This window comes from Haliotis rubra, unplaced genomic scaffold, assembly GCF_003918875.1.
Source record: "Haliotis rubra isolate DU_JTF1 unplaced genomic scaffold, ASM391887v1 Scf213, whole genome shotgun sequence".
Classification (NCBI taxonomy): domain Eukaryota; kingdom Metazoa; phylum Mollusca; class Gastropoda; order Lepetellida; family Haliotidae; genus Haliotis; species Haliotis rubra.
The window spans coordinates 15,343-29,628 of NW_025766148.1; the positions used below are offsets into that span (position 1 = coordinate 15,343).

Here is a 14,286-nt window from a genome sequence, read left to right on the forward strand (position 1 = left end):
TTACGCATTGAAACATAATTCTTGCGTACCAATTACGCATTTAAAATGTTAGATACGCAAAAAGTTTAAAACAAATGCGTACGGAATATATTTACAAAAATCGCTTGCGTTATGAAAAAGACATCGATTGCTATCAAGTTGTACTGTTAGTATAGGACAAGTGTTGTACTGTCAGTATAGGACAAGTGATTTTTTATGAAATCATTTCCATTATATGTAAGTTGGTTTTGATTAGGTATGACATAAGGCAGAACATACCTGCTTAGCAAACTTACTCAATGACATAATACTTAGGTGAGTAAAATGACTGAAATACGCACATATTTGAAAGCAGTGGGTAACGGAAAATGAAATACCCACTCAACATTCATAATACCCACTCCAAAAAAATACAGTGGGTACAGTACCCACATGAGCTAAATCATATCTGGAGCTCTGACATGCCATATTTTTTTTTAAAATGGTTGCCTGGTAACGACTCGAAAACACTCTGCTGTGGCTTACCCTAATATTGCTCACTGCCAAACGAAACATGCATTCAATTGTCCACTCGCGGTGTGCTGTACTCCACGTCCAAGATTTGCAATACTGCTGGACTTTCTGTCACATAAAGTCTATACGCCATGATATACTACTCACACTTTGCTACGGATCACAAAGATTCACAGCTTTACTTAAACGTAGGTCCATAAATTGAAATTGTATCCATTTAAAACTGGATAAATAATAATATAGTAACCCTTTCTTTAAGCAAACAGTCACTTTAATCTAACCTTATGCACTTGATACATGAGTAACCATAAAAATGGTTTTCATGGCAGCAATCAACCATTTTGCAAATCATGGAACGAGTCATTGACAATTACACAACACCTGTCAGTAGCAGGTATGGGATCCACAAGACGCAGTGACATACTGAAATCTAGGATCCATGCTTACATTAAAGGTCACATGCAACCAAAAAATCAAACATAATTAAAACACAATTATCACTTCTTCATGACATATAATATGCATTGCTGATTATGAAAAAACAATTAAACAAAATTATAAGCGTATAATCGCAAATCAAAAGTGCAATATTTTGTACATGGGTTTACCTCCCTCGAAACGAAGCAGCCGGGATACCGAACCCAGTCAGAGCGGGTGGGTGTGCACTCAAGTGTAACGGCTGGTTCATTTGCCGATGCCGCCCTCATGCACGGCTCATTGTGTGTGTATATATAGAGATGTTGGGTTTTGTAAATACATGCTCATTTTTTGTGTATAATATTTTGCAATCAACAGACATCATAACATGTCATGTGTTCAAGTATCACACCTGCCTGTCTGTGTAATTACATAATGTGACAGAGACCGAACTCGGGCCATAAATCAATGCATTTTGTTTATGGTGTATAGCCTGATTGGTGTTAAGTTCAAATTGCATGTGGTCAGTGATCGCAGTTGTGTATTGAATATTGTCATTAGCAGACAGGCAGGCAGACACATAGGTGTCAATAAAACAAGACATTGAGTTTTGTCTGTGACAACGACATATCTATATCACAGTTAGAAATTCTGTCAACGCTAAATAATGACATTGCTTTTAAGTATCGAACTGAGAATGTGACTCGGTAAGAAGAACGTGTGGTGAAATAGACAAATGAAATTATATAAACAGTTAATTTACTGTCATAACATATAAAAAGCTCGGGCCTGTGAGATATCAACAACACATTATGAAAATAGCTCACACCAAAGCCTCCACCGAGTATTCACCAGACAGCCCTCTTCCAAGTTGCGCGAACCTATTTCACTGCGCACATGCTATGAGCGCAGCCCAGCTGTTGAAACCAGTTTTCCCCCGAAATTTTCGGGGGAAAATTAGTGAATCGTTTGAACTCCGATTTCGCGCGGTTTTTTTCATCGCGTTATTTTTCAACTTTATAAGTTGAATTTGCATTTTTGATGATTTGTTTCGGTACGTCCATACCGAAAGGTATCAGAATCTGCAAAGTTGTGTTTTACGTTGCATGTGACCTTTAAGCTTAGATATTTAAACCAAATTTGACCCCACATGGTAGTTTTCTGCTGAATACATGATTTGAACCTTAGCAAAGTGTACATAGTATATATAACTCGGGCTGAAACCTGGGTACTTGACTACGAGGTGGGTAGGAGCATTACTCGAGTAGTAAAATACTACTCGAGTACTCGTCCAAGAAGAGTTATCTCCCCTCTCACTCCACGTGTAGTCGTTTCGGCCCCAACATGGCTGAGCAACCACGCTCCATACTTTGGAGCTGTATTTAAACTTGTGTCATTTACTCCTACCCGTAGATCATGCAATTACTAATCAGTTTGAGAATATATCACAACATAGTACATGGTGTTCGTTACGTAAGGATGGGTCCATTGTTTATTTCTTATTCAATGAGCTTCAAATATAACGTACGCATAGCATAATGTACGCATAACGTAAAAACGTTGTTATATGGGATCATTATTTTTTAAATGAACGTACCTCAATAGCTTAAAATTCATACCTGAAACAAAGACGTAGTTACTGTTCAAAACACAAGGAAAACGTGTTTCAGAGCTTCTAATTTTCTCAATTTTCCATGGGTCATATCCAAGGACCCCCCAGCAGATCTCAGCTCACCTACGTCACAGTCTCGAGGACCTATTTTTTTCACCCACTCGCCCGAGAATCATATGCATAAATAGAAATGCATATGTTCATGTTTCAGATGCATTGAGAAACACGAAAATGAGCACACAGTGGTAAAACGTACGGTAGTTTACTGTTCACAGTTGCCTCCGTTTGACGCTGATCGTTACCTCGAAGTCCCAGTCAGATCCTGGGTTGATCAACACCATCTCCAATTTCAAAAAGACAGAAACATACTTGACCACCGTTATTTCAAGGTTTCATTCCACACACCCTGATGTGCTTGCAAAACTGTTCACATTGGTGTTAAAGCAAACCTGATTAGGCTGGAATACTACATTGTCAAATTGGAACTAACCTTTATGGAGATGCAGGTCCTCAAATTTGATATTTCCAGACAAGTATTGTCCCAAAGACTTCTGAAATTCTTCGTGTAGGTCCTTCGATTGATTCTGCATCTCTCTTGCATGAACAGCTTGTGAATTTACCGTGTTCACAATAGATGAGACGAAATGAAAGTCAGAATGTTGGATTTTAAAGAACACAACACAAATAGACGCCAACGAAAACCCGACTGTTAAACCTAACACAGCAGCAGATAGTTTTGTGACAGGACGGAAGGGACCCATTATTTCGCTGTTGTTGATTTACATCCACGTAATTGGGACTAATATCCCTTTGTAACTTGTAACTTGTACCTCTTCAGGATTATGTGTATTTTTTTAGATGAGAAGAGATGAGGAATAGAACTAAACTGATGGATATAAAGTGGGGCTGGTTAGGGGAGTGAGAGAATTGTATAGCATAGTGGGAGCTTGATTTGGAAACAGTTAAGCTGTTTATAATTAAATAATGGGTGAAGAAAGAAAAAGGGGTTAAACGGGGGTGGGGTGAGGGAGTGGTATGGGAGCATTGAAGGGGGCAAGGCAGGCTGAGCAAGTGTAGTAATTGAGAGGCAGTAGTAAGCTTGGCCTTGACTGAGGGGCTATGGGCGGCCTTGACCGTGGAGTTTTTTATGGTTGGTGCTTGAGTGGTGGCGGGGATCGGTGGTGGCTGGAAGCGCGCGGACCTCGGAGGAGACAGTATTTGTTTGGAGTTGGAGTTAGTAGAAGGATTTCTTTCATATATTTTTCATATACCTCCCAATAAGGTGTCTACGCTGGGAAGTTGGGCGTACCAATCACAACTCACTTTCGCTTCTTAAATTATCTAACCGTATAAACTTGGCAACACAATTGATGTAGAGGTACTCTGAAAGAGGTAGAAGGAGTTCTTTCATATACTTTATAAAGTTTCAGATCTGTCAATTTGTCTTTATTATTTCCTTCGCGACTGCGACCACTATCCTTGTTGACACTGGCATGCTCGGTTGTAACGGCGGCTTAGCTGATTGGCTACTGTGAGAATGCGGAGCCAGCCAAGGGAGGTAATAAAATCATCGCCCTAAGCTGTGGATGCATCCAGGGTATAGTGGAGAGTTATCGTAACGTATACCCTGGAGATTATCGAGGATGTCTCTCTTAGAGCACAGCCAAATATGCCACACGTACCAACTCGTAATTCTTAAGTCTATTCAGCTCACTACTGTAAACTATTTTTGGGCAGTACATAATTGGAATATTATTGCGCTGCATGTGACCTTTCTTAATAGTCTCACAGTGCCGAAACCATGTTATTTCTCCTCCCGCTCAGCCTTTGCTGTAATAACGCCATACATCAGCTTTAAATTGTCCACATTTGTTTCACTAACGCAAAAGTATGCGACAACAAACAATGCCATATCAAATTAAAACTAAATACGGGCTGATGCTGAAAAAGATCATTCATGGATGAAGCCTTGAAATGGAAAATTCTGATGGAAAATTCAGAACACGCTTCACCGTTGTTCTTTCATCTCACTGGATAAGGAAATGGAGGATCGTCAGCTTTCAACAAATAGTCATGAGTATATCGTGACGAGAGATACTCTATCGTCTTAATATGACCTCTTCAAATCTGGATTGACAACCTTACTGGTGCACCCGGTAGTTGGTGTAATAGCGTGTAATTTATATATATCTACTCGGGTGTCCCAATTAGTTGCATAAGATCCCGAATGTAGCATCTGATGAAAGTTCTATAATCATTGTACTGGTGTCACAGGCTTCTCTAGAGCTGCCCTTGCGGCAGCATCAGCCATTGTGTTACCCGCTCTGCTGACATGACTGAGCAACCAATAAATGACAAGTCGTATTGGCCAGTTGAAAGATCTTTTTATGGCTTTACAATTTCTAAATTGGATGAGTTGAAGACAAATCGTTAAAAAGAAAGACAGGGAATAGATTATATTAAAAACTGTTGACATACATGGACGTACAACAAGGCGTTAATAATAGCATGGGATTGCAGATACTACGATGGGGTAGTTTAATGTCAGCGCATTGCAGATACTACAATGGAAAGTTTAAGGGTCCGCGCATTGCAGATACTACAATGGGTAGTTTAAGGGTCAGAGCTTTGCAGATACTACAATTGAAAGTTTAAGGGTCAGCGCATTGCAGATACTACAATGGGTAGCTTAAGGGTCACCGCATTGCAGATACTACAATGGGTAGCTTAAGGGTCAGCGCATTGCAGATACTACAATGGGTAGCTTAAGGGTCAGTGCATTGCAGATACTACAATGGAAAGTTCTGTAACTCGGAATGATAGCTGTTTTGAACACAACACCGGGGTACTAGCTGCTTTGCCAGCGTACTTGCATCCATTGGTAAATATTGAACGGTGATGATTGTATTTACTTAGTAGTTGTAGGTATTCCTGTTGATGTAAACTAATTGGTTTGTATCGGGCATTTTAAAACTTGTTAGGGAAATGTCTACTTCTGGACTGACCAACCGCCAGAGAGTCGACAAAAGTCGGTATGGAGAGATGATATCAAACGCCGAACGTTTAGCCTCAATATGTGGTTTAATCTGAATCCAAAGAAGGGGAACCAGCTTTGGTTTCTTATGAAAGTGTTCCGCACAGACAGGATTAAAAACAGGGTTATAAGCAGGATTTGAAGGATTGGATCATAATTTAATAATGTACTGAAGGGACAATTTAATGCGACATTGTTTTAAAGAACAATAGTAGATGTTGGAAATGCATCCAATCATTATCTGAGACCTTGGATCATGTCTCTTTGTTTTAAAATTACTCTTGCAATGGAGCCATAGTTCCATTTTGTGCGAACCAGTAATCTATAACAGTGATGGAGAGTTGTCTGATTGCTTCCCCACTTTGTATTTGACACAATGTTCGACCGACTTAATGCCTTCAGACATTTGAGAAGATCATAAGGACAGAAGTATTTTAGAATGTTTTCATATATTGTTATTTAAATCGTCAAATGAGATAATAGCAACATGAGTTATGAAACAGACCCTTATTGGAAGTAACAAATGCAGGACATTTTCAGGAAAGCCACGGTTAGGTGTTGAGTGATAGTGGTATTTTAATCTTTATCCTTCTGTCACTGTGCAGACTGCTTTCCATATTGTCAATTTGCCTTACCGGTTGACACAACATTAAGTACTGACAGTGACGTAGGAGTTCCCTACTTGCAAATATTTTCCATTGGTCATAGATTATGTTACTAACAAAATAAATCCGTGTATGTTTATCCTTTATCAGTAACATTAAGTACACATATATTATGTTTGCTTTACGGATAGATCAGTTTTAGCCATGGCGAGCAAGGAGGACAGTGATGCAGGAGTTCCAATGACAGAGTTACATTGTCAAGGAGGTGACAGAAGTGAATCCACACCACAGAGAGAATCATGGAGCAGACATTTGGACTACATGCTGACAATGATTGGCTTCTCAGTTGCATTAGGAAACCTGCTGAGGTTCCCCTACATTTGCAACAGGAACGGTGGAGGTAAGACTGTATGTAGTTATTTCTTATGATTCTTGGAGACAGCAAATTGCGATACCTGTATAATCTGTGACATGATTCCATAAAACACACACGATCCAATAAATATGCAAATAACCATTTTTAGAAAGCTGAATAGTTTTAAGGCTTACATTCCCACGCTATTTCTGTGGAATAAGATTTGGATGTGTTTGTAGAAGAACATGGCTGTACGGTTAGTCTGCATCTTTAAGGACGGCATCAGATTAAACTCAGTGATCAATGCGATCGCTAAGATGAGGTCTCAACGCATCCTATTTTATGTTAGGGTCAATGGAGATAACAAATTGTTACATTAAATCATTTATGAATATTCTTACACATTTCCATTAATTATTATAATCGATGTGTATAATTCAAGACTGACCCAGTAACTGAAAGTTGACGCCTAGTATATATCATGGATGTGTCAAATATCATGGTGACTTTGAAGGTAACATACTCATAAAATTACCCCTTAAATAGTTCCATTCAGTTGAGAATTCTTGACATGGAATGGGGTGAGTTGGCTTGATGCCCCTTTGAACCGTGTTCCCTTCCTACCACGACGTGTCAACTTGATGCGGAATAAAAGCCTGACGAGATACGTAACCTTGAAGCATGGTCGAGTTTAATCATTACATGAACACATGACTACATATTCCCCCAGGAGCTTTCCTCATCCCCTTTGTCTTGATCCTGGCCATCGCTGGGTTCCCCTCATTCTTCGTGGAGGCGACCATCTCGCAGTTCTCGGGAAAGGCTGCCAAACAAGTCTGGAGCTTCTGTCCTATGTTTAAAGGTCAGTGACAATATTCTGACCAATACGATTGCATATACTATATACAAATGATAGGGATTCACATGTGAGCTTAATATAATCACTTCTGTTGGGTTATTTTCGTGTTTGAAATGTGTATGCCTGATTTGTTCCCTTATTATCAGTTGTTTACAGTCCATTGACAGGTTTTATATATAGAACAAAACTGACATTGATGAGAATACGCTTATACTACTAGGTGTCATAAATAAAGGGTCAAATGATATACAGCACATGTAAAGAAAAGTTTTTCAGAAATAATAGAACTAAGAGTGTCATCATAATGTTTAATGTGTCGACAAACGTGACACATCGTGACATAAAGACAAATGTTCAAACAGCACTAGCAAACAGTAATTGTATACACCAACCCACCAAAATGAAAATGACAAACATGAAGCACTCGGTCATTCAGTATTTTGTGTCGGACTTACTCTGGGACGACCTGGTCGACGTGCATATTCCACGGACCCATTGGTTCGAAATCTCTGCCACAGTCTACCAATAGCACTCTGACTCACGTTAAAGCGGACTGCAAACTGCCGCTCAGTTTGACCAGATACCAAAAGGTCTATAGACCCCTTCCAGCAAGTGTCAAAAAACGTCTCATTTTAACCTGCGATTTCAAACAGGTAACTGAACAGTGAAAAAACAGCAATGCATGTGTATTTTCTCCACTTTCCATGGATAGGGCGACATGCACGTGCAAATCATTGAGACTAAGTGGCAGGTTGACTTCTATATTGACAATTCGGATAAACAATGAGCCATTTGTAACAGAATGTATCGGACGTTAAAGAACGTAAGCATGACATTTGAATGCCCTGACGTGTTACTACCACTACTACTACCCGTGAAGGTCCGGGTTAGAATGTGCCTTCAGTAACCCATGCTTGTCGTAAGAGGCGACTAACGGGATCGGGTGGTCAGGCCTGCTGGCCTGGTAGACACATGTCATCGGTTCCCAGTTGCGCAGATCGATGCTCATGCTGCTGGTCATTGGATTGTCTGATCCAGACTCGATTATTTACAGACCGCCACCATAAAGCTGGAATACTGCTGAGTGCGGCGTAAAACTAAACTCACTACTACTACTACTACTACTACTACTACTACTACTACTACTACTACTACTACTACTACTACCGATGCTCTTGCCATAATTACCACAGACTGTGGGTCACAAAACCTTCGCGTAACGGATCTAACCAAGGACATCTTACTCAACAATGAAATGGTTTATTCTGTCAGCTTCCTTAAGTGTCAGCAACGAGACTTGTAGCTGGAGTTGGTCCAGTTTCATCTGAGTGAACGACTGTTGTTTGACGGTCAAGAGAATGTCTATCCTCTTCCATGAACCACATTCATGCATTAGTTAAATTTTATAAACATAATTGGCCAAATTTATGACCAGTCCGAGCCACAGTTGACAAAAGCATTATATTTCCTTCCTCGTACTGACATTCTTCCACGACGTTAACGTGCCATGTCTCGCGGTGACGGCTTGTGCTTGTCGGCGGCTGTTAATGAGAGCTTCTATATTTTACAGTAAGTGCATGAGCGCACTTACATTACGTAATCTGTAATTGTAACCAAATTGGAAGCTTTTAGCTCCTGCAGAAGCTCGGTTTGTGGCCAACATCAACATGACATTCCTTGTTGTTAATAAAAACACTTGGCCAGTGCAACGTAAATTATGATTATGCATATTTCGTCCTTTGTATATCCCCTACCGAAGTTCAGATCAGGTTATTATACATTGGCTTCTTGTTCCTGAAGAAGGCGTATAAATATTTTTTGTATTGCCAAGCAGGAGTTGGTGTTGGCGCTGTTGTGGTTTCATTCGCGTACATGCCCTATTACAACCTGTATCTGGCCTGGCCCATCTACTACATGGTGAAGTCCTGCTCCAGCGTCCTGCCCTGGACAACTTGTGGCAACAGCTGGAAAACCGACCTGTGTATTGACTACGTGAATACAACGTATAGCAGAAACAAGACAGCCCTTGCAGGGAATACGTCATATACCGTCACCAAATCCGAAAAGTGGGAAAATATGACTTTAGCTCACACACCTGCGGAGGAGTTTTGGCAGTACGATATATCTGTCATGTTATTTTTTATAAGGACAAGCTTTGTCAAAATATGTTTCCCGTATACATACATGGTGTTCATGTATATAACTGTCAGGTTTGATTAAAGTTATCCAAAGACCAACAAATTCATCGGAGTCGGCGCTGTTGTTCTTTCTGTTGTCATGACGGTCAAAGTCACATGACGAATGATATATATGATCAATTACATATTCATGACAAATAAAAACATCAATCGATTCACAAGTCCGCAGAGTAGTAGACTCGTGTTGACCTAATGCTTGTACATGATATTGATTTATATATTTGCCCAAATTATAAGATTCGTTTCTTCCGCTGCTCTTCGCTGTACAGAGTTGCGTCCCTTTGTCACGTAAGAATCCAATGCAGTTCATGTATACTCTACTGCTTGCACTTCTCACCTCACCTACCCTCTATTTTTCTTTCAGCTACAATGTCTTGGGTGTCTCAACGGGCTTGGAGGATGTGGGGTCTGTACAGTGGCACATAGTTGGATGTCTCTTGTTTTCAGTTGTCGTAATCTTTATATGTCTTATTCGTGGAGTCAAGTCTGTTGGTAAGGTAATGTGAACAGAAATATCACTGCTAACATCTGTACCAATGCCCTTTTAATATTTAATACACTGATTACTATTCAACAGAACATCCACTCAGATACGGATATATACTTTCAAATTCAGACCTCACAAGTTACAAAATGGGCACAAGTTTTTTTAGAACCAACAGGAAACAAAGCACAATGTTCACTAGGAGTACAGTACTTCAAGTCAGAGCTAAGTCATGCTTGTCGCAAGAAGCCACTGGCGGGATCGAGTTGTCAGGCTCAATGACTAATGACTCCCACTTTGATTTAATACCAGTATCACTCAGTGAGATCAGTGGTCCCGAACAAGGCATCCAATATCTTTGTCTATATCGCAATATCTTGGCAGGTATCTGCAGTGGTAATAAAGACCTGTGGACAAACAAAAGAATGATTCCATATTCATAATATTATTCAAAATAATCGTAGATGCATTGAAACCTTCACCAAAGCTATGAATATCTTTCCATTTGAAAGCTGAAAATTATGTATCTGCCACAAGAAATATAATTTAAATTTATCCAAGCAAAGCAAAGGCTCTGGCTGACTGTCTTTTGAATTCAAAGTCGATTTAAACTTACCAGGATTTTTAAACATAGTATTCTTCTTATTTTAATTTTGGCTAACATTTCTTACAATCGCCAACAGCTGAAGGGATGGTGTAAATGCAACTAGGCTCAATGCAGGTAGCAAAGGTACTGTAAGTCCCCATGGTCCCTAGTATGCTGATCTACCTTCAGTTGTTGGCAATCTATAGCCTGGTTTTATATTGTATTGTCGTGTATAGTTAAATGTTTTAGATTTGGTTACTAGTTTTAAATTTCAACCTGTGATAATCTAGTTGTTTTACTGTCCTTCGTTGACAGGTTTTTATAATTTACCTTTAATATATATTAATCTGTAACATGAATTAGTCACGATATGGCTGAAATATTGCCAAAGTGACTTTAAATTTTAACACACTCACTCAGTCACTGTCTTTCAAAGGGAGAAAAAACTTTAAAAGTGACTAAAGCGTTTATAAAATATATCATGTTCCATAAGCTGCTTAAAGCTGTTTGAAATGTTCTCTGGCATTCTTTTGCACTATTCACTTTTGTGTAAAACATTTTGTATAAAAGGAGGTGTGTCAGAAAAACGTGTACTTTCGGCTGAAGGTCTGTTATACTGTAATTTAAAACTTGAATCTTGAATTAATCAAAACTCGATTCCTAATATAATTTATCTTTACTGGGATTTATGTAACAAAGTCATTCACATGAGCAATTGAAAGAAATATCCCACATCAATGCATCCATATGACTATGGGGGTTATGTACGATAGCCGAATGGTTAAAGCGAAAGACCCGGGTTCGATTCCCTACATGGGTGCCCATCGTGATATTGCAGGAATGTAGATAAAGTGGTGAAAAGGCATATTCACTCACTTGTTCATTGGATTATGTCTTTACTAGCTGTGCTGTGTAAATATCCGTTATCTTTAATGTAGAAAACACTTCATTTACAAGCTAATAATTAAATTAAAGCTTTCTAAATCCAGATCATAAAGACGCCATGAAGGTCACAATATGTCCAGAATAACTTGATCTGTCCCTCCCTACAGGCTGTGTACGTGACTGCGCTGCTGCCGTACGTCCTCCTCATCTCCATCTGCATCACGACGCTGCTGCAACCAGGTGCTCTAGATGGCGTGTATTACTTTTTCATACCTGACTTCAACAAACTACTTGAATTACAGGTGTGTTTCAATTGACAAAATTCAAGTCTTTGCAATTCTATGTATTTCCTTACTACCCTCTTCTTCCAATCTTGATGAATACTGACCAAACACGCCTCACGTTCATTTATTTAGCAAATACAATAAAATATGTTACATTTGACCAATTTCTAAAATGGCATTACGTATTTATTGATAACAATAGTATTTAATTTCGAGTTTCTGAATTATGTAACGTGCTTGTGAACATGATTCATTTCATAACTTCCGATGTTTTCCTTCTATAACATTCTGTGACTATGTTGAGAATATGCAGGGCTATTCCTGCTTCTTCTGATGCTTCCAGATAAATATCAACTCTCTGTTTAAATATATCATACATCAAACGTGGTATATCTTTGCAGTGTGTGTATTTCCTCGGCTTCCAGTTTTGATATATACACTAGCACGTCATTACCCTCTACTGAATCTAAACCCTCTAGAAGTGATTACAACAGCAGGTCAAGTTTGAGAACCAGTGATATTCACAAGATTGAAGGTCAAACGTAACATCGCCACACATTTTTCTAGAGGAGATTTTAATGGAGAGTAAAATATTGCCATCATCTGTTATATCTACAACTGAAGTCATTGTTTGTCATCAGTATAATTGGTCAGTTAAAAAGGACTGTGTGGTCAGATGTTAATGACAGATCAGTTACATATATAACGGGATAAAAGAAGCCAATAAGATCAAAGCGAAATCGATCAAATCTGTGTCCAAACAGGCTTCACATTCATTATGTCCTGAAAAATAGTATTCAAGATAAAATCAACTCCCTGTTTAAATATAGTATCGAGCAGACCTCTCCCATCTACTAAATGATAATAGAAACAATGGAACTGTTTGACGATGAATTACACTACCACTTCACACAGGTGTGGCTGGAAGCATGTTTGCAAGTGTTCTATTCACTGGGTGTTGGCCTCGGGATGATTGGCACTGCTGCGAGCTACAACAACTTCCATGAACCATGTCTCCGGTGAGTTACAAACACATCAGTGCGGTAACATGACAAAGTATCAAACTGAAACCTCATATGATTAATTGATTACAACAGGGTTGGTTATTACTTTTGCGTGCATTACTAACAACCACTTAGGACATGGACGTTTGTTCTATCACTGCAATGTCAAGGAAACCTTCTCAAAGTATGCAGGTCACCTTCCGGTAGCATTATAAGGAAAAGATGGGTATAAAACTGAATTTCGAGAATCTATATTTCTATAATCACATAATCGTAAGACAAAGTCTCGCAATGAAACGTTACATAATTGGCTAATCCCACACCTTCCGCAAGATTAGAACAATTTAATAGTAGAAATTTGTGTGTTATATTTACAGAGACAGTATCATACTGACGATTGTCTCAGAAGGAACCAGTATCTTCTGTGGCCTGGTGACCTTTGCTGCTCTCGGAGTCATGTCACAGAAAACGGGAGTTCCCATTGAAACTGTTGTCTCAGGGGGTAGGTAATCTGTTTTTGTATGATAAAAACAAACTCCAGTTTTAAGAAAGAATAAAGGAAAGTATTGGGTCTTCCTATGTAACTGATAGGTAGTACTCCAAAGCTATAAGGCTCGTATGATACTTTTTGATCCTGAAAAGTGTTTTAAAGGATTCCTCCTTGCTGAATACAATGTTTCATAACTAGTTATAAAAGTCCAGTGGTGAATTGTGTTTGGGATATAGTTGAATCAGGGGGCACAGTATAAGGATACACGTTAAAACATGCAGTAGTATTTCCTCAAATGTCACTGAACATAACCTTCCAGAACGGCGGTAAATTTTAGATTTACAAAATGTTTGATTGTGCACTTACCTTGTGTTTACATGTAGATTATTTGAATAACAATAAACAAAAGCGACCAAACCTGTTCCCTATCCATAATAGATCCCTGCTCAAGGCAGAGTCGATTTTATCTAATTCCAAATATTTTCTGTTCTTATGAATCACTATGAAATAGTGATGATACTCGATGTTCGCGACAATGTGGGCATACCTTACCCCTCCATGGGCACCCGCCATAAACAAATGCTAGGCTAGTTAATTGTTTAACTGAAAAGACATGGTAGTGTATATACAGTAGCGTATGGTACCATTAACAACGGGAAGTGCATCAGACATAATTTTGTCATTGATGCATCAAACTGTAACATGTTCTCAATAAATCTACCATAAAACACTTCCTGACATCTTGAATGTTGTAACTTTGACCCAAGAACTTCTGACCAAGAGGCATGTGAGGCGGGATTGCACCTCAAAGGTTGTTAAATGTACTCAGTAAAGGCTGGAGGTGTTGGAATATTGACAAAGAGGAAAAATTGTCATCCCTCTGAATATTTAACCATATTTTTGACACTGAACCTTTTTGAATGGATCTAAATGTAATGCAAATAAAGTGGTCTCACTGATACATATTATTGTAAGTTCAGG

The 14,286-nt window shown here is 39.0% G+C and overlaps 1 protein-coding gene across 1 annotated transcript; it reads left to right on the forward strand.

The window, feature by feature from the left end:
- The first annotated feature begins 9,246 nt into the window (after positions 1-9,246).
- On the forward strand, positions 9,247-13,325 carry LOC124276761 (sodium- and chloride-dependent creatine transporter 1-like). The gene is made up of 5 exons (XM_046712415.1): positions 9,247-9,488; positions 9,937-10,069; positions 11,695-11,829; positions 12,727-12,830; positions 13,193-13,325. Exons 1-5 carry the CDS (start codon positions 9,247-9,249, stop codon positions 13,323-13,325), a joined length of 747 nt encoding a protein of 248 aa, XP_046568371.1.
- Positions 13,326-14,286: the final 961 nt, after the last annotated feature.